Source organism: Mesoplodon mirus (assembly GCF_964341445.2).
Source record: "Mesoplodon mirus genome assembly, chromosome: 1".
Taxonomy (NCBI): domain Eukaryota; kingdom Metazoa; phylum Chordata; class Mammalia; order Artiodactyla; family Ziphiidae; genus Mesoplodon; species Mesoplodon mirus.
In genome coordinates this window covers 76,636,494-76,656,889 of record NC_138976.1, presented here as the reverse complement: position 1 = coordinate 76,656,889, position 20,396 = coordinate 76,636,494, and the positions used below count along the sequence as shown (strand labels likewise).

Genomic DNA, 20,396 nt, shown 5'->3' with positions numbered 1-20,396 from the left:
TGGGGTGGGCTGGGGAGGACTGTGGAACGCAGAGAAAATGTTTATATAAGGTGTGGCTGCAACTCAGGACGGCTGAATAGCATCCCATGGGAATGCAGGCCTACTGTGTACAGATATTCCTACAGAAGACCGCCATCTTGGGTGATTTGGGTATATAAAATTGACTAAATTTTTTTTTTTTTTTTTGCTGTACGCAGGCCTCTCACTGTTGCGGCCTCTCCCGTTGCGGAGCACAGGCTCCGGACGCACAGGCTCAGTGGCCATAGCTCACGGGCCTAGCTGCTCCGCGGCATGTGGGATCTTCCTGGACCGGGGCACGAACCCGCGTCCCTTGCATTGGCAGGTGGACTCTCAACCACTGCGCCACCAGGGAAGCCCCTTTTTTTTCTTTTTTTAATTGAAGTGTAGTTGATTTAGAATATTGTGTTAGTTTCAGATGTACAGCAAAGTGATTCAATTATATATATATTTTTTTTTCAGATTATTTTCCATTATAGGTTATTATAAGATATTGAATATAGTTCCCTGTGTTATACAGTAAATCCTTGTTGTTTATGTATAGTAGCGTGTATCTGTTAATCCCATACTCCTAATTTATCCCCCCACTCTTTCCCCTTTGGTAACCATAAGTTTGTTTTCTATGAAAATTGACTAATTTTTAATTTTTGAAAAATAATTTTAAAATACTGTATAGGTCAGTATAATGCAAGTCAAACAAAACATTTATGGGCTCATTCGGGGTTCTAAACCTTGGCTGCAGGTTAGGGCCACCTGGTGAGCTTTTAGAAGCGCTGATACCAAATCACACCCCCAGCCAATTCAGTCAGAATCTGAGAGGCAGGATGAGTCATCAGTATTTTTCAAAATGTCCCAGGTGATTCCAAAGTGCAGTTAAGGTTCAGAACTACTGGGCTTGATGACCATCAGTTTGTGACCTCACTTCTAAGGGCATGTTTTGGCAGGAGGCTGTTATGAGTACTCTGTGCCACCTGGGTCTTTTCTAGTGTTCATTGGCAGGGATGCTAGATCACCAGATGTCAGGTGCCCTGGATGGGACCTCCAAAGGAAAACATTAAATGCTCTCCTGTTCTATTTCTCTTGAGGGCCCCAACTCTTTGTCATGAAATGTGGGTTTTTATGGTGATGGCAGAAGAGGTCCCTGAGAAACTCATATGTTGTTTGACCTTAAATGGGTGCAAAGCCTCTTTTCATGGTCCACACTATCTGATTTAACATCTTGTCCTGTGTACAATTTCTTATTCAGTCACCTGGGTATACTGTCTATATGTTATACGATAATGACTAGATGTCATGCACGTGCAGTCACATCGCAACCATGTGACAATGCCCAGTGGGTAGGTATGCACAAAAAATCATCTTCAAGGTCTCAGGACTGAGTATGGCGGGCCTCACCAGAGATCATGGTATTATGGTGGTATTAACTATGGTGGGCAAATGGCAGCTCTGATAGTCCTTCCCCCCTCCTCAGGTGGAGGTATTTCCCACAATCCCATCCTTGACTCTGCTGTCTTGTCTCTCTTGGATCACTTACTTTGGCTTGCACACTCATACCTCTTAAATCTCTGCCGAGAATTCTTATTGTCTGCTGAGTTCCAAGCCCATATTTCCAACAGTCTATTAGACATTTCCACCTGAATGTCTTATAGGAACCATGGACTCAATGGTTAAATAATAAATCCTGAATTTATTATTATTTTCAATAAATTTGTTACTCTCTCTCCATTTGCTTTGTTTTTTGCTTTTTTTTTTTTTTTTTTTAAGGAATTTACTGAAAGGACACACAAATGAAGAACTGATAAACCAGAAGTAAGGAGGATAGGAGCCCAGGAAACTTGTTGATTCACAGCCTCAGATACACATGGGTAGCCTTTTAAGACACTATCTTTGGACGACTCATTTACAAGTACCTCCAGTCCCCATGTGTTTCTGCTCAAGATTCAAATTCCTGAGCGAGATGAGCTGGTTGGCCTATCTTGGGTCATGTGCTCACCCCTGACTTTAACTCAGGTGGGTGGAGCCTGTGGTTGGAAACCCACCAGCTCTACCTCATTTCTATTTTTGCAAGTAAAGTAATTCATGGTCAACATTAATTTAAGCAGTTCAGAAGTTTATAAAATGAAAAGTAAAAATTTCCCTCCTTCTAATCCACATTTTCCTAAATTCCTAGTGCTGTTTCCCAGAGGTAACCACTGTTAAGTTTCTTTTGTATCAGAAGAAGTACTTCAAGGTAAACAAGTAGGGCTTATTTCTAGGACCGCTCCCTTTCTTTATCCCAACAATATTACAGCGCTGATTATCATGTTTTTCAGCCCATTTCCATAAATAGAGCAAAATCAATAGTATCAATGGAGGGCTTCCCTGGTGGCGCAGTGGTTGAGAGTCCGCCTGCCGATGCAGGGGACACGGGTTCATGCCCCGGGCTGGGAAGATCCCACGTGCCGCGGAGCGGCTGGACCCGTGAGCCATGGCCGCTGAGCCTGCGCGTCCAGAGCCTGTGCTCTGCAATGGGAGAGGCCACAACAGTGAGAGGCCTGCGTAACGGGAAAAAAAAAAAAAATAGTATTGATGGATGGATGATTGCCAAGATTTTTGTTAAGAAATGTAGTACTTGTTAAGTTACTGTCAGTAAACTTTCTCCATCTTCTAAACTTCCTGACTCCCCAAATATATATTTTTTCATATAACAGAGGCCATGCCAATTTTAAAATCAACATTTTATAGGTATCCTTGCTGTTTATAAATCTGATATAGAAACTGGTGTTCAAAAATCTTCTACATTATTCTGCTAATAGGAAGGAAACAAACTAGAAGCTGGTTTGTCAAAATCCAGTTAAGTCTCTCTCTCTGGACCAGAAAATGCAGTATTACATAAGTAATTTTGGGGAGATAGATATTTGCAGTTTTTTTTCTTGTTTGAAGTCTGGGGGAATACTTTTCTTATAAAATATTTTACAGATAGAGAGGAAGTTAGAATTGACTGATACAAGCCTTCTTATACTACTGGCCATTTGGAAACAGCTACGTAAGCAGCAAAGAGGGACGTCAGCTGGTGTGTTCCCACTAAGCAATTTTGGGGGCGAAAGGTTATCTTGATTGTCTTCAGATGGTCACACAAAGCAGGGCTGTCTCTCCCCTCTTCATTGGGCTCCAAGCAGGACATTCTGGATGCACCGTGGCCTGCTTCTCTGATTTTTTCCCATCAAATGAAAGAATTTATATGAATGCAGAGGGATCCCCATTCCCCTGCACATGCTAAGGACTCCCCTGCTCCCCAAGACCACAAGGAAAAGCAGAAGGGAAAGTGGAAAGATGTAGAGTGTAATTATTCTGTGCTGGCTCTGGGACAGCTAAATACTTGATGTTCTGACCTGTAAACAAAGTATGGAGCTGTTTCTTGTACGCAGCCTGTGCTCATTCTACACTCTGTTCAATTTTTCTAATTGAACTTCAGAGACGAATGCCATATAAACTTGTCATTGAATGGCACATGGCTGCTTCTCAACCAACTGTCCCACCTCCAAAGCATGGGACTACTGCTAAGAAGACAACTTAGTAGTAATTGTTCTTTGTGTATCAATTCTATTGAATAATCTGGAGGTAATTATTATCAGAAATGGGCAGAATTTTATTCAATTGCTTGTGTTGAAAGCAAAGAGGGGGTCTCTAAGATTATTCTGTGGGGAAGACTTAGAAGTCCCATCTGCCAAGGCACTCCCTTGATCCAAAATGCGGAGGGGCAATGTTCCTCTGCTGCTATGCTCTTCTTGAGGGAATGTGGGTTTCCCTTTTGTGGAAGTTGGGCTCCTCTTTCTATCAACACTACTTCTTTCCTCCTTCACCTCCCCTCCGATCAGACCCTCTCTGAATATGTAGTCAATCCCCGTTTATTGGTCCAAGATTAAAACCTAAGCTCAGAACCGGGTATTGCACGCAGTATATACACTTGCTTAACCAACACTTGCTGAGTTAACTGGAAAGAATTCACAGTTACAGTAGAAACCTTCTAATTGGAGTCAAGCAATTGGGAGTTCCTCTTTATTTTTTTTCATTCTAGCCTGCAGGGCCGGGTGAAAGCATAGCTAAAAGTGATGTAGCCCAGGTGTGTAATCAGAACTGCAGGTACGCAGAACTGTCAAACTTAAAGGGCAGGTTGAAGAGAAAATGAGATGATAAATGGATATGTCTGTTAGCTAGGCGTTTGCAATGGGGGATACAATCAATCTATTGTATAGAATTGACAGGGGAGGGCAGTCCAGGGTCTCTTCTAGTGGGTGTTCTGACATGGTGGCCTGAGGGAGTTATGAAGGGCCCAGCACTTATACACTCTGTCTTCTCGTGAATTCCTATGGTATGTTTTTAATAATTCATAGAATAGACAGAAAATCAATAAGAATATAGAAGACCTGAACAATACTATCAAACAACCAGACCTAACTGACATTTATAGAACATTCTACCCAATAACAGCAGAATAAACATTCTTCTCAAGTGTTCAAGGAACATCTACCAAGATGGACCATATTCTGGGCCATGAAATAAGTCCCAATAAATTTGAAAGAATTATGTCATACAGAGTATATTCTCTGATCACAATGGAATTAAATTAGAACTCAACAACAGGAAAATTCTTAAAGTCCCCAAGTATTTGCACACTAAATAATACATTTAAAAGTAGCCTATGGATCACAGAAGAAATCAAAAGGGAACAGGAAATATTTCGAACTGAATTAAAAAGAAATCACCCCATATCAAAATTTATGAGATGCTACTAAAACAATACCTAGAAAAAAATTTACAGCACTAAAAGTCTGTATTAGAAAAGATTTCAGATCAGTGACCTTAGTTTCTATCTTAAGAAGCCAAAAGAAGAGCACATTAAACCCAAAGCAAGAGGAAGAAAGGAAATAATATACATTTAAAATTTTTTATTTTTTATTGAGATGTAACATGTAACATTTTAGTTTTAGGTATGCAACATAGTTTGATATATATTTTGAAATAATTACCACTATAAGTTAATATCGATCACCTCACAGTTACCATTTTTTCCCTTTTGACAGAACTTTTAAATCCTATTTCCTTGCAACTTTCAAATATACAATATAGTATTGTATATTTGACTGTAGTATGTTGTATATTTGTCACCATGCTGTACATTACATCCCCAGATTGTATTTATCTTACAACTGGAAGTTTATACCTTTTGATCGCCTCCACCCATTTCACAGTACATACTTATAGTACAATATTACTGTCTATGTTTAATAAACTTTACATTAAATCTCTATGGCTATGTTAGTACTCGTTACAAGTTTGTGCTCTTAAACATCCTAAATCTTATCCCCGTATCCCCCCATCCCCTGTTAACCACTGTTTTACTTTTTTTTTTTTTTTTTTTTACATTCCACATATAAGTGATGTTATGTAACATGTACTTGTCTTTCTCTGTCTGGCTTATCTCACTTAGCAAAATGTGCTTAAAGTCCATCCATGTTGTCACAAGAAAGCAGGATATCCTCCTTTCTCATGGCTAAATAATACTACATTGTGTATATATCACATCTTTGGGTTTTCATTTCCTTTGGGTATATTCCCAGAAGTATTGGAATTGCTGGATTGTGTGGTAGGTCTATTTTTAATTTTTTGAGGAACTTCCATATTGTTTTCCACAGTGGTTGGACCAATTTACATTCCCATCAACAGTGTATAAGAGTTTCCTTTTCACCACATCCTCTTCAGCACCTGTGGTCACTTGTCTTCTTCATGATAGCCATTCTAACAGGTGTGAGGTGAGTTGTTTTGTTAACGGATCCTTTTTTTTTTTTTTTTTTTTTTTGGCCACACCGTGCAGCATGTGGGATCTTAGTTCCCCCACCAGGGATCGAACCCACACCTCCTGCATTGGAAGTGCAGAGTCTTAACCACTGCACTGCTAGGGAAGTCCCTCTTATAGTTGTTTTGAATTGCATTTTTTGATGATTAGTGATGTTGAGCACCTTCTCATGTGCCTGTTGGCCATTTTGACATCCTCTTTGGAGAAATGACTATTTAGTTCTTCTGCCCTTTTTTTTTTTTTTTTTTTTTTGCAGTACACGGGCCTCTCACTGTTGTGGCCTCTCCTGTTGCGGAGCACAGGCTCCGGATGCGCAGGCTCAGCGGCCATGGCTCACGGGCCCAGCCGCTCCGCGGCATGTGGGATCTTCCCGGACCGGGGCACGAACCCGCATCCCCTGCATCGGCAGGCGGACTCTCAACCACTGCGCCACCAGGGAAGCCCCTTCTGCCCATTTTTAAATAAAAGCTTTTTTGTTGTTGTTGTTATTAAGTTGTGTTAGTTCTTTATATTATTTTGGATATTATCCCTTACCCAATATATGACTTGCAAAAATTTTCTCCCATTCTGAAGGCTGCCTTTTCATTTTGTTAGTCGTGTCTTGGCTCTGCAGAAGGTTTGTGTTTGGTGTGGTCCGATGTGTTAAGTTTTGCTTTTGATGTTTGTGCTTTTGGTGTTATGTTCAAAAAATCCTTGTCAAGACCAACATCGATGAGCTTCTTCCCTATGTTTTCTTCAGGAGTTTTATGGTATCTAGTCTTATGTTTAAATCTTTGATCCATTTGGAGTTAATTTTTGTGACTGAGGTGAGATAGGGGTTCAGTTTCATTGTTCTGCATGTATTTCTCCAGTTTTTCTAGCACCATTTATTGAAGAGACTATCCTTTCCCCCATAGGGTATTCTTGGCTCCCTTGTTGAATATTAGTTGACCATATATGCCAGGATTGAATTCTGAGCTCTCTATTCTTTTCCACGGGTCTATATGTCAATTTTTGTGCCAGTGTATATTATACAGTTTTATTACTATGGCTTTGCAATGTACTTTGAAATCAGAGAGTGTGATACATCTGGTTTTGTTCTTTTTTCTCAGCATTGCTTTGGTTATTCAAGGTCTTTTGTTGTTCCACACAAAATTTAGCATGGTTTCTTCTGTGTCTGTGAAGAATGCCTTTGTTATTTTGATGGGGATTGTGTTGGATCTGTAGATGGCTTTGGGTAGTATGGCTATTTAAACAATATTAATTCTGCTGATCCGTGAACATGGGTTCCCTTTTCCATACATCCTCGCCAGCATTTGTTATCACTTGTATTTTTAGAATAGTTATTCTAACATGTATGAGGTGGTATCTCATTGTAGTTTTGATTTTCATTTTCCTGATGATTAATGATGTTGAGCAACTTTTCATGTACCTGATGGCCTTTTGTGTATATTTGGAAGATATCTATTCAGTTCCTCTGCCCATTTTTTTTTTTTTTTTTTTTTTTTTGCTGTACGCGGGCCTCTCACTGTTGTGGCCTCTCCCGTTGCGGAGCACAGGCTCCAGACGCTCAGGCTCAGTGGCCATGGCTCACGGCCCAGCCGCTCTGCGGCATGTGGGATCCTCCCGGACCGGGGCACAAACCCGTGTCCCCTGCATCGGCAGGCGGACTCTCAACCACTGTGCCACCAGGGAAGCCCCCTCTGCTCATTTTTAAAATCAGATTTTTTTGGTTATTCAGTTGTATGAGTTCCTTATGTATTTTGGATATTAATCTCTTAACAGATAAATGATTTACAAATATATTCTCCCATTCTGTGGGTTGCCTTTTCATTTTATTAATGGTTTTCTTTGCTGTACAGAAGCTTTTAATTTTTACTGTTTTAATTGAGATGTAATTGAGATTATGTAAATTTCAGGTATACAACATGTTGACTTGATACAATGGTAATCGTACCTCAATATATAAGTGTAACATTAGCTAACACCTTTATCATGTCACATAATTATCTTTTTTTTTTGTGGTGTGTATACTTAAGATCTAGTCTCTTATCAAGTTTATCTACAATACAATATCTTTATGTTTAATCACTATATTGCACATTAGATCTCCAGGATTTATTTATCTACTAGTTGCAAGTTTGTACATCTAAACAACATTTCTACTGTTCCCCAATCCCCCCCACCCCCAGCCTCTGGTAGCCGTCATTTTATGCTCTGTTTGTACAAGTTTGACTTTTTTAGATTCCGCATGCTAGTGATATCATACAGTGTTTATCTTTCTCTGACTTATTTCATTTAGCATAATGTCCTTGAGGCAAATTCATATTGTCACTAATGGCAGGATTTCTTTCCTTCTCATGGCTGAACAATATTCCGTTGTATATATGTACCACATCTTCTTAATCCGTTCATCCATCGATGGATCTTAGGTTGTTTCCTTACCTTGGCTATTGTGAATAATGCTGCACTAAACATGGGAGTTCATATATCTCCTTGATATCCTGTATTCATTTCCTCTGGATATATGCCCAGAAGTGGGATCGTTGAATCATATGGTGTTTTTAAAAAAGTTTTTAAAGGAATCTCCATACTGTTTTCCCATAGTGGCTGCACCAATTTACATCCTACAACAGTGTACAAGGGTTCCCTTTTCTCCACATCCTTACCAACACTCCTTATCTCTTGTCTTCTTGATAATAGCCATTCTAACAGTTGAGGCGATATCTCATAGTGGTTTGGATTTGTATTTCCCTGAAAATTAGTTATGTTGAGAATCTTTTCATGTACCTGTTGGGCATTTGGATGTCTTCTTTGGAAGAAATTTAGTTCCTCTGCCCATTTTAAAAGTAGATTGTTTTTTGTTATTGAGTTTTACAAATTGTTGATAGATTTTGGATAATAACCCCTTGTTTGATATATGATTAGCAAATATTTTTCCCATTCTGTAGGTTATCTTTTTGTGTATCTCTTTTGCTGTGCAGAAGCTTTTAAGTTTGATATAGTCCCATTTGTTGATTTTTTGCTTTTATTATTTGTCCTTTTGGTGTCATATCCAGAAAATGATTGCCAAGACCAGTGTCAATGAGCCTCTTCCCTGTTTTTTTTCCCTTGGAGTTTTATGGTATTATACCTAAGTGTTTGATCCATTTTGAGTTAGCTTTTCTTTTTTCTTTTCTTTTTTTTTGCGGTACGCGGGCCTCTCACTGTTGTGGCCTCTCCCGTTGCGGAGCACAGGCTCTGGACACGCAGGCTCAGTGGCCATGGCTCACGGGCCTAGCCGCTCCACGGCATGTGGGGTCTTCCTGGACCGGGGCATGAACCCGCGTCCCCTGCATCGGCAGGCGGACTCTCAACCACTGTGCCACCAGGGAAGCCCTGAATTAGTGTTTTTGATTTTTCTGAATATATAACTGGGATTGCAATGGCTGGATCATATGGTAATTCTATTTTTAGTTTTCTGATGAACCTCCATACTGTTTTCCATAGTGGCTGCACCAATTTACATTCCCACCAACAGTGTTCAAGGGTTCCCTTTCCTTCACATCCTTGCTAGCATTTGGCAAGTTTGGGAAGGATTGGTATCAATTCTTTAACTGTTTGGTCAAATTCACCAGTGAAGCCAGCGAATGAAAGCCTGGACTTCAGTTGGGCAGTTTTTGGATACTGATTGAATCTCCCTAGTAATTGGTCTGTTCATATTTTCTATTTCTTAATGATTCAGTCTTGGTGGGTTGTAGGTTTCTAGCAATTTATCCATTTCTTCTAGGTTGTCGAATTTGTTGGCATACAATTGTTCATACTAGTCTCTTATGATCCTTTGTGTTTCTGTGGTATCAGTTGTAATACCTTTCATTTCCTATTTTATCTATTTTTTTGACTCCTCTTTTTTCTTAGAAAGTTGAACTAAAGGTTTGTCTACTTTGTTTATTGTTTCAGAAAACCAGCTTTTGCTTTCATTGATCTTTTCTATTGTCTTCCTTGTCTCTATTTCATTCATTTTTTCCCCCTGATCTTTGTTATTGCCTTTCTACTACTAACTTGGGCTTAGTTTTAATTTTCTGGTTCCTTAAGATGTATAGTTAGGTTGTTTAAGGTCTTTCTTGTTTCTTTTTTTTAAAATAAATTTATTTATTTTTCTATTTATTTTTGGCTGTGCTGGGTCTTCATTGCTGTGCACGGGCTTTCTCTAGTTGCACTAAGTGGGGACTACTCTTTGTTGCAGTTTGCAGGGTTCTCATTGCGGTGGCTTCTCTTGTTGCAGAGCATGGGCTCTAGGTGCACAGGCTTCAGTAGTTGTGGCACGTAGGCTCAGTAGTTGTGGCTCACGGACTCTAGAGTGCAGGCTCAGTAGTTGTGGCACACAGGCTTAGTTGCTCTGCAGCCTGTGGGATCTTCCTGGACCAGGGCTTGAACCTGTGTCCCCTGCATTGGCAGGCAGATTCTTAACCACTGTGCAACCAGGGAAGTCCCTCTTTCTTGTTTCTTTTTAAAATTAATTAATTATTTATTTTTGGCTGTGTCGGGTCTTCGTTTCTGTGCGAGGGCTTTCTCTAGTTGTGGCAAGCGGGGGCCACTCTTCATCGCGGTGCGTGGACCTCTCACTATCACGGCCTCTCTTGTTGTGGAGCACAGGCTCCAGACGCGCAGGCTCAGTAGTTGTGGCTCACGGGCCTAGTTGCTCTGCGGCATGTGGGATCTTCCCAAACCAGGGTTCGAACCCATGTCCCATGCATTGGCAGGCAGATTCTCAACCACTGCGCCATGGGGGAAGCCGTTTCTTGTTTCTTTTTCTTTTTCTTTTTTTTTTTGCAGCATGCGGGCCTCTCACTGCTGTGGCCTCTCCCATTGCGGAGCACAGGCTCCGGACGCGCAGGCTCAGCGGCCATGGCTCACGGGCCCAGCCGCTCCGTGGCATGCAGGATCCTCCCGGACTGGGGCACGAACCCGTGTCCCCTGCATCGGCAGGCGGACTCTCAACCACTGCGCCACCAGGGAAGCCCCCTTTCTTGTTTCTTAATGTAAGCATTTATCACTATGAATTTCTCTCTTAGAACCGCTTTTGCTGCATGCCATAAGATTTGATATGTTGTATTTCCATTTTCATTTGTCTCTAGATATTTTTTTGATTTCTCTTCATTTCTTCTTTGACCCATTGGTTGTTCAGGAGCATGTTGTTTAATCTCCATGTATTTGAGAATTTTCCAGTTTTCTTCTTGTCATTGATTTCTACTTTGATACCATTGTGGTCAGAAAAGATGCATGACTTTTTTCAATCTTCTTAAAATTATTGACTTGTTTTGTGGCCTAACATATGACATATCTTGGAGAATGTTCCCTGTACACTTGAGAAAAATGTGTATTCTGCTGCTTTTGGATAGAATGATCTGAAAATGTCAAGTCTGTCTGGTCTTATATGTAGTTTAAGTCCAAATGTAAGTTTTCAATTTTCTAAGTTAAATACCAGGAGTTGAATTGCTGAGTCACAAGATAAGGGTATGTTTATTAGAAACTGACACATTTTTCCCTAGTGGCTGTACCATTTTGCATTCCCAACAGCAAAGTATGGCAGTTAGAATTGCCTTACATTCTCATTTATTGGAGTATAGTTGATTTACAATGTTCTGTTTGTTAGTTTCAGGTGTACAGCACAGTGAATCAGCCATACATATACACATATCCAATTTTTAATTTTTTTAATTACAAATTTTGGGAGGTGCTTTATACATTCTCTTATTTATATATAATATAGGTTATTATGTTTGCTCAAGACCACTGTGCCTATTAAATGATATACTGTATGTAAAGAAGCTAGAACATAAAAAATTAGTATGGGTTCTTATAAGGTTAGAAATGGGGAGAGGAAGAATTGGTCATCTGTGTTCCTTTTTTTCATTTTCTAAGTTGATGTGTGTCACCTCCACATTCTTGTCCCCAAAGTTTTCAAAAATACTAACTCCAACATGATGTAAAGGATAGCCACTCTTTTTTAGATTCTTTTCCCATATAAGCCATTACAGAGTATTGAGTAGAGTTTCCTGTGCTATAAAGTAGGTCCTTATTAGTTATCTATTTAATGTATAGTAGTGTGTATATGTCAATCCCAATTTCCCAATTTATCCCTCCCCCCACTTACCCACTGGGAACTGTAAGTTTGTTTGCTACATCTGTGACTCTATTTCTGTTTTGTAAATAAGTTCATTTTTACCCTTTTTTTAGATTCCACATATAAGCAATATCAGATGATATTTGTCTTTCTCTGTCTGACTGACTTCACTCAGTCTGACAATCTCTAGGTCCATTCATGTTGCTGCAAATGGCATCATTTTGTTCTTTTTTATGGATAAGTAGTATTCTATTGTATATATATACCACATCTTTATCCATTCCTCTGTCGATGGACATTTAGGTTGCTTCCATGTCCTGGCTATTGTAAATAGTGCTGCAGTGAACATTGGGGTGCATATATCTTTTCGAATTATGATTTTCTTCAGGTATATGCTGAGGAGTGGGACTGCAGGAACATATGGTAGTTCTATTTTTAGTTTTCTGTTCTCCATAGTGGCTGTACCAATTTACATTCCCACCAACAGTGTAGGAGGGCTCCCTTTTCTCCACACCCTCTCCAGCATTTCTTGTTTGTAGATTAAAAAAAATTTTTTTTTAAGTATTAAAATTTTTTTAAATTATTTTTGGCTGTGTTGGGTCTTCATTGCTGCATGTGGGCTTTCTCTAGTTGCGGTGAGCGTGGGCTACTCTTTGTTGCAGTGCACAGGCTTCTCAATGCGGTGGCTTCTCTTGTTGCAGAGCATGGTCTCTAGGCACACGGGCTTCAGTAGTTGTGGCTCACAGGCTCTAGAGCGCAGGCTCAGTAGTTGTGGCGCACGGGCTTAGTTGCTCTGTGGCATGTGGGATCTTCCCAGACCAGGGCTTGATCCCGTGTCCCCTGCATTGGCAGGAGGATTCTTAACCACTGTACCACCAGGGAAGCCCTGTAGATTTTTTTGATGATGGCCATTCTGACTGGTGTGAGGTGATAGCTCATTGCAGCTTTGATTTGCATTTCTCATGATTAGTGATGTTGAGCATCTTTTGATGTGCTTTTTGGCCATCTGTAAGAATGTTCATTTTTGTCACAGCATCCTGATCATGCTTCATGGATGCTGTATAATTTATTATCTTTGAAGATGTATGGTAATTTTTGTTTTGAACTTTACTTCTTGCTGTCCTTGTTTACCCCAGTGGCAATTTTCTGTTTGTATATTTCAGTCTCATTTTAGAGAATTTCCTTAGATGTCTTGTGATATTTGGTTGGCTGTGCATTGAGTGGGGACTAAAATGTGAGTGAGCAATGGGTGTGGGGGGTGTAGTGGAACTTCACTGTAGGGTGCCTTGGCTGAGTCAGTTGTTAGGGAAATCTCCAGTGTTATTACCTTTAAGCTTTCCCCCTCGGTAAGGTAACTATATAATTTGTGGTAAAAATGGAACATTTTTGAGAGTGAAAGTATATACTGTTATTATGCCTGAGTGTCCGGCATAAACTCAGACTATCTTAGGCAAATTAGCGTATGGTCATCTACTTCCTGGTAGTGATATTTTTTTCAGAGAAAATTCTTCCACACCCAGTATGGGTGCTAGAAGTCAAGCTGTCTGCATCTAGGAACTGTGTGGAAGAAGATGTCTAGGGACTCATTATTTATCTTTCAGTGCACATGCTTATGGCCCCAAATTGGAAGCTACCCAAATGTCAATCAGCAATAGAGTAGAAAATTGTGGGATAATCATACAGCAGAATACTACTCAGCAATGAAAAAGAATGAGCTTTCACTGTATACAGTGAAATGAATGGTTCTCATACAGTGTTGAACAACAATACCACCAAAAAGCTAGATAAAGAGGACATGCTCTATTACTCTATATGAAGTTCAAGAACTGGCAAAACTAATCCATGATGATAGAAATAATAATAATGGTTACCTTTGGGGCATTGATGGAAAGGCATCAATCCTACCAATGGTATTGATGGGGAGGGGGCATGAAAGAGCCTGTAGGTTAGCTGGAAATATTCTCTCTCTTGCTCTAGGTGCTGCTTACAAGGGTGTGTGTATATATGTAAAAAATCATTGCATCATACAATTAATAGTTGTGCACTCTATTATATGTAAGTTATACCTCAATTTTTAAAAGAAGGTACAAAGTGTTGAGGTTTTCTGAGACAGGTGAGTTGACCACAGACTGGCTAAGGGTGATGGTGGTGGGGGGGAGAGAGGATTGGGCATTATGGACAGCTTCATGGCATTGAAATAGCATTTGAGTTAAGTCTTAAAATAGTGGTTCTCAACAGTTCTTGGGTCAAAGTCACTGTGAATTTGATGGAAATTATTGTCTTTCTCTTCATGAAAAAAGCCCCCATATACACAAAGGCATACCCAACTTGTGTATATTATTTCATGGCCCTATTAATATTCATCTGTGACCCTCCTAAGAATCAATGGGTCCTGGGCTTAAGGACCCCTGCTTAGATAAATGGATACAAATGGGAGGGGGAAGAGTAGGACTGCAGCTAAGTAAACCCCTATAGTAAGATCGGGCATCTGCTAGCACATATGGATACCAGGCAGAGAGAGGCAAAGAATCCTCCATGATCCACTTCAGTAAAATTTCCCATTGACAGCCCAACCCAGGATAAATTCCCAGCACCAACTCTGCAGATGAAATTAATACTTATACTGAGTCACCAAGCCTCCAAGCTGTATTTACAAAAGCTAATATTATGTTTGCTTATGAGAATCAGCTTGCTTTAACTTGAAGTATTTTACACTGAGCATCTTACTCATCAGGAATGTCTTTTTGCTTTCTAATGATTTTTTCTGCAGTGTATGATTATGCAGCCTCTTAACCTTCTGCTGCTTGGGACACTCATGTGATACTATAGATGTATTAACTGCTTAAATATCCATTGCCCCTCTCTGCTGAGTCTATTCCTATGTGAAAAGTACACTTCCCAACACTTTGACGACAGACTTGTCAATGTTATTTGCTTTGGCCAGTGGAATGTGAGAAGTTCTGTAAACCATGTTGAAGCAGAAGCTTTATGAGCTCCCATGGTTCCACTATCACATTTTTTCTTCTGCCATAAACGTGGCATGTCCTAGATAGGGGTTGCTCTGGATCCCAATCCAGAGATTTGGGGATTGTTTGTTACCACAACATAACATAGTGAAAGCTGACTAACACACCAGGACATTTGGGAAAGTCTCTTGAACAAGTTGAGCAGAATCTGCTATTGAGTCTTTTCTCAGGGCCCGGGGAATTTTCTCTCCATTTTCATCTATCAATCACGAGAGTCAGTTTATTTAGGATTCCAGAATATGTAAAAATGAGGGGTATCTAAGTTACTTATTTTTTATTAACAAAAGAAAGAAATGTAAAGACCATAAACCATTAGAATTAATATAATACCACAATTGAGAACAAAATATTTTATTTCTCTCAATAAAACTATAGTTTACAATAGTATTTACTAAATAAATTATATAATCTCTTTTACAAGCAATAAACTAAATCACAAATATTTCAAAGACACTGTATGTACACGACATAAGGCCTTTTATAAATAGCTTTGCTTTTCTCATTTCACTAGTAAACAGTGAAAAAATCTTTATAGAAGCTAATTTTCTATAAAGTATATGCAGACCTATTACACTGATCTTTATATGAAACCAATTTAAACTTTTAATGACATGGGCTGATTATAACTTTGAAAAAGAGCATAATTCAGACTTTATTTACCATTTTGCATGGATAGATTTTTAAAAAATATATAAGCAGATTACATATGGTGCTTATGGATAATCACTGGATGCATGCAAAATGAAATAATGCAAGTGTCAATAGTAAAATAGCACTTCCAAGTCCAAAGGCAATGGTATAGAAAGCAGCTTAAATAGAGTTCATGCAGTTCTTCACAGTTCAGCAAGCAACAGCAAATGACAGAAGAGTGTGGTATTTTTCACATCACATCTGCTGATCAGCCTCTCGGCCAAGGCTCCCCTGACATCTCGCAAACTCCAAGTCCAGTTGATTATGACTCTGTGTGTAGTGGGGCTCAGCCAAGTTTCCTTTGGGAAATTGTGGAGTGGAGAAACTTCTCTCTCACAACCATGTTCCTGCCTCATCCATCTGCTTAGGTGGTCACCATTTTCACTTACTGGGGGAGAAAAAAAGAAAGCAGATGTAAGACTAAGTTTTGGCATCAATTTATAATGGCACCTCATGATTGGAAACAAGTTCATTCTTTCTTCCAATGACTTGTGCCTGGAAAACATGCAGGTAGAAATGGGAGGGCATTAGGCCTGGAATTGATTCTTTTGCAGTGATGAACATCTGCTTCCCTGGACCTGCAACATGTAAATTACACCAAGATTTATCAAGCACTTACCACATCACAGCTTAGTGCTAGGGACTCTGAAGGAAACAGCGCTGGCTAAGACACACTCCTGCCCTCCAAGTGCACAGGGCTTTGGGTATGTGCTGTGGTATATCAGGCCTGAAGCCAATCAGAGCAACTTGAACATGGTCTGGAACTCAAGAATGCTGTGTGCATTTTTACACACTATCCCTGTGGCTGGGGAGCAAAAAATATGTCCAGCAAATACTGGACCTAAAATGGTAGCCACTTAAGGTCAGAAGCAGCTAATTGAACCCCTGACAGCTGTACGAAGATATACACGGGGAAGTGGTACCATGGTCAGTCAGACACAATGGCTTAAATCTATTGATTCTCTCTAATTATTACAGCTACAGGACGTTATGCAAGTTACTTAACCATCTTTGCACCTTAATTATCTGTTAAATGGGAGTAATAAACCCTACTTTATAAGTGATAAACTTTTCTATGAGGAAATAGTATCTGTACAAATAGACACACATACATGATATACACAAATTCTATACATCTCATTTAGTGCCTGGCAATATTAGTGTCTCCAAAATAGTAGTTAAGAAGGTTGTAGTTGGGATCACAGAGATTGTGTGGCCCAACATATTCATTTGGAGGCTGAAAAAACTTGAGTAAAAAGTTTGAAATGACTGAAAATTATTAGGAAAGAAACTATACCAAAGAGGATTCTGTTTAAAAGTATTACATCTCGTAATTTGAGCCTATTGTGAGTTGTAACTTTTGTTGTTTAATAGTTGAGACTCCTCCCTCTCATTAATCTAAAACATGTTCACACTGTTACTTTCTATCCTGTTCTGTTGATCTATATTTCCGTTTTTGTGCCAGCACCATATTGTTGTGATGACTACAGCTTTGTAGTAAAGTCTGAAGTCAGGGAGCCTGATTCCTCCAGCTCCATTTTTCTTTCTCAAGATTGCTTTGGCTATTCGAGGTCTCTTGTGTCTCCATACATATTTTAAGATTTTTGTGTTCTAGTTCTGTGAAAAATGCCATTGGTAATTTGACAGGGATTGCACTGAATCTGTAGATTGCCTTGGTATTACAGTCATTTTGACAATATTGATTTTTCCAATCCAAAAACATGGTATATCTTTCCAGCTGTTTCTATCATCTTCAATTTCTTTCATCAGCATCTTACAGTTTTCAGAGTACAGGTCTTTTGCCTCCTTAGGTAGGTTTATTCCTAGGTATTTTATTCTTTTTGATGCTAAGGTAAATGGGATTGTTTCCTTAATTTCTCCTTCTGATCTTTCATTGCTAGTGTATAGAAATGCAACAGATTTCTGTGTATTAATTTTGTATTCTGCCACTTTACCGAATTCATTGATGAGCTCTAGTAGTTTTCTGGTAGCATTTTTAGGATTATCTATGTATACTATCCTGTCATCTGCAAACAGTGGCAGTTTTACTTCTTTTCCAATTTGTATTCCTTTTATTTCTTTTTCTATTCTGATTGCTGTGGCTAGCACTTCCAAAACTATGTTGAATAATAGTGGTGAGAGTGGACATCCTTGTCTTGTTCCTGATCTTAGAGGAAATGCTTTCAGCTTTTCACCACTGAGTATGATGTTAGCTGTGGGTCTGTCATCTATGGCTTTTCTTATGTTGAGGTAGGTTCTCTTTATGCCCACTTTCTGGAGAGTTTTTAATCAGAAACGGGTACTGAATTTTGTCAAAAGCTTGTTCTGCATCTATTGAGATGATCATATGATTTTTATTATTAAATTTGTTAATGTGGTGTATCACACTGATTGATCTGCATATATTGAAGAACCCTTGCATCCCTGGGATAAACCCCACTTGATCATGGTGTATGATCCTTTTAATGTGCTGTTGGATTCGGTTTGCTCGTATTTTGTTGAGGATTTTTGTGTCTATGTGCATCAGTGATGTTGGCCTGGAGTTTTCTTTTGTTGTTGTTGTTGTATCTTTGACTGGTTTTGGTATCAGGGTGATGTTGGCCTGAGTTTGGGAGTGTTCCTTCCTCTGCAATTGTTTGGAATAGTTTCAGAAGGATAGGTGTTAAGTCTTCTCTAAATGTTTGATAGAATTCACCTATGAAGCCAGCTGGTTCTGGACTTTTGTTCGTTGGAAGTTTTAAAGTCACAGTTTCAATCTCATTACTTGTGATTGGTCTGTTCATATTTTCTATTTCTTCCTGGTTCTGTCTTGGAAGATTGTACCTTTCTAACAATTGGTCCATTTCTTCTAGGTTGACTGTTTTATTAGCATATGGTCGCTTGTAGTAGTCTGTTATCCTTTGTGTTTCTGTGGTGTCAGTTGTAACTTTTTTCATTTCTAATTTTATTGATTTGAGTCTGCTCCCTTTTTTTTCTTGATGAGTCTGGCTAAAGGTTTATCAACTTTGTTTATCTTTTCAAGGAACCAGCTTTTAGTTTCACTGGTCTTTGCTATTGTTTTCTTCGTCTCTATTTCATTTATTTCTGCTCTGATCTTTATGATATCTTTCCTTCTACTGCCTTTTGGTTTTGTTTGTTCCTCTTTCTCTAGTTGCTTTATGTGTAAGAACAGGTTGTTTGTGATTTTTCTTGTTTTCTAAGATTGTATTGCTATAAACTTCCCTCTTAGAACTGCTTTTGCTGCATCCCTTAGGTTTTGGATTGTTATGCTTTCATTTTCATTTGTCTCTAGGTATTTTTTGATTTCCTCAGTGATCCATTGGTTGTTTAGCAGCATATTGTTTACGCTCCATGTGTTTGTGTTTTTTAGTTTATTTCTTGTAGTTGATTTCTAATCTCAGTGTTGTGGTCAGAAAAGATACTTGATACAACTTCAATTTTCTTAAATTTACTGAGACTTGCTTTGTGGCCCAGCATATGATTTATCCTGGAGAACCTTCCATGTGCACTTGAGAAGAATGTGTATTCTGCTGCTTTTGGATGGAGTGTTCTATAAATATTGGTTAAGGCCCTCTGATCTAATGTGTCATTTAAGGCCTGTGTTTCCTTATTGATTTTCTGTCTGGGTGATCTGTCCATTGATGAAAGTGGGGTGTTAAAGTCACCCACTATTATTGTGTTACTGTTGGTTTCTCCTTTAATGGCTATTAGTATTTGCCTTATATATTGAGGTGCTTCTATGTTGGGTGCATATATATTTACAATTGTTATATCTTCTTGGATTGATCCTTGATCATTCTGTAGTGTCCTTCTTTGTCTCTTGTAATAGGCTTTATTTTAAAGTCTCTTTTGTCTGATATGAGTATCGCTACTCTAGGTTTCTTTTGATTTCCATGTGCATGGAATACCTTCTTCCATCCCCTCACTTGCAGTCTATATGTGTCCCTAGATCTGAGGTGGGTCTCTTGTAGACAGCATATATATGGATCTTGTTTTTGTATCCATTCAGCCAGTCTATGTCTTTTGGTTGGAGCATTTAATCCATTTACTTTTAAGGTAATTATCAATATGTATGTTCTTACTGCCATCTTGTTAACTGTTTTGGATTTGTTTTTGTAGGTCTTTTTCTTCCCTTCCTCTTTTGTTCTCCTCTCTTGTAATTTGATGTCTAACTTTAGTGATGTGTTTGGATTCCTTTTTCTTTTTTGTGTATCTATTGTTGATTTTCGGTTTGTGGTTACCATGAGGTTTTGATATAGCAGTTTATACACACACACACACACACATACACACAAGACTGTTTTCAGTTGCTGGTCTCTTATTTTCAAATGCATTTCCAATATCCTACACTTGTACCCTTCTCTTCTCATGATTGCTGATTTTTATATAATATTTGTGTGTGGATGATTTCCTACCTTTACCATATGAGATTGCCTTTACTGGTGAGCTTTTTCATTTGTAATTTTCTTGTTTCTAGTCATGGCCTTTTCTTTTTCATCTAGAGAAGTTCCTTTAGCATTTGTTGTAAAGCTGGTTTGGTGGTGCTGAATTCTCTTAGCTTTTGCTTGTAAAGCTTTTGATTTCTCTGTCAAATCTGAACAAGAGCCTTGGTGGGTAGAGTATTCTTGGTTGAAGGTTTTTCCTTTTTGTCACTCTAAATACATCATGCCATTCCCTTCTGGCCTGCAGAGTTTCTGCTGAAAAACCAGCTGATAACCATATGAGGATTCCCTTGTATATT

General features: G+C 39.0%; 1 protein-coding gene and 1 long non-coding RNA gene across 2 annotated transcripts in view; one reads left to right on the top strand and one right to left on the bottom strand.

Annotated features, from left to right (window-relative positions):
- Positions 1 to 20,396, top strand: part of LOC309799498 — a 110,077-nt gene that overhangs the window by 79,122 nt on the left and 10,559 nt on the right. The gene's annotated exons all lie outside the window — the stretch shown is intronic.
- The window catches only part of PIP5K1B (phosphatidylinositol-4-phosphate 5-kinase type 1 beta), a 329,179-nt gene continuing 324,083 nt past the window's right edge, over positions 15,301 to 20,396 (bottom strand). The window contains exon 15 of the mRNA XM_082612673.1: positions 15,301 to 16,043. Coding sequence (XP_082468799.1) covers positions 16,041 to 16,043 — 3 coding nt within the window. The 3' untranslated portion in view covers positions 15,301 to 16,040. The remainder of the gene's footprint in view (positions 16,044 to 20,396) is intronic.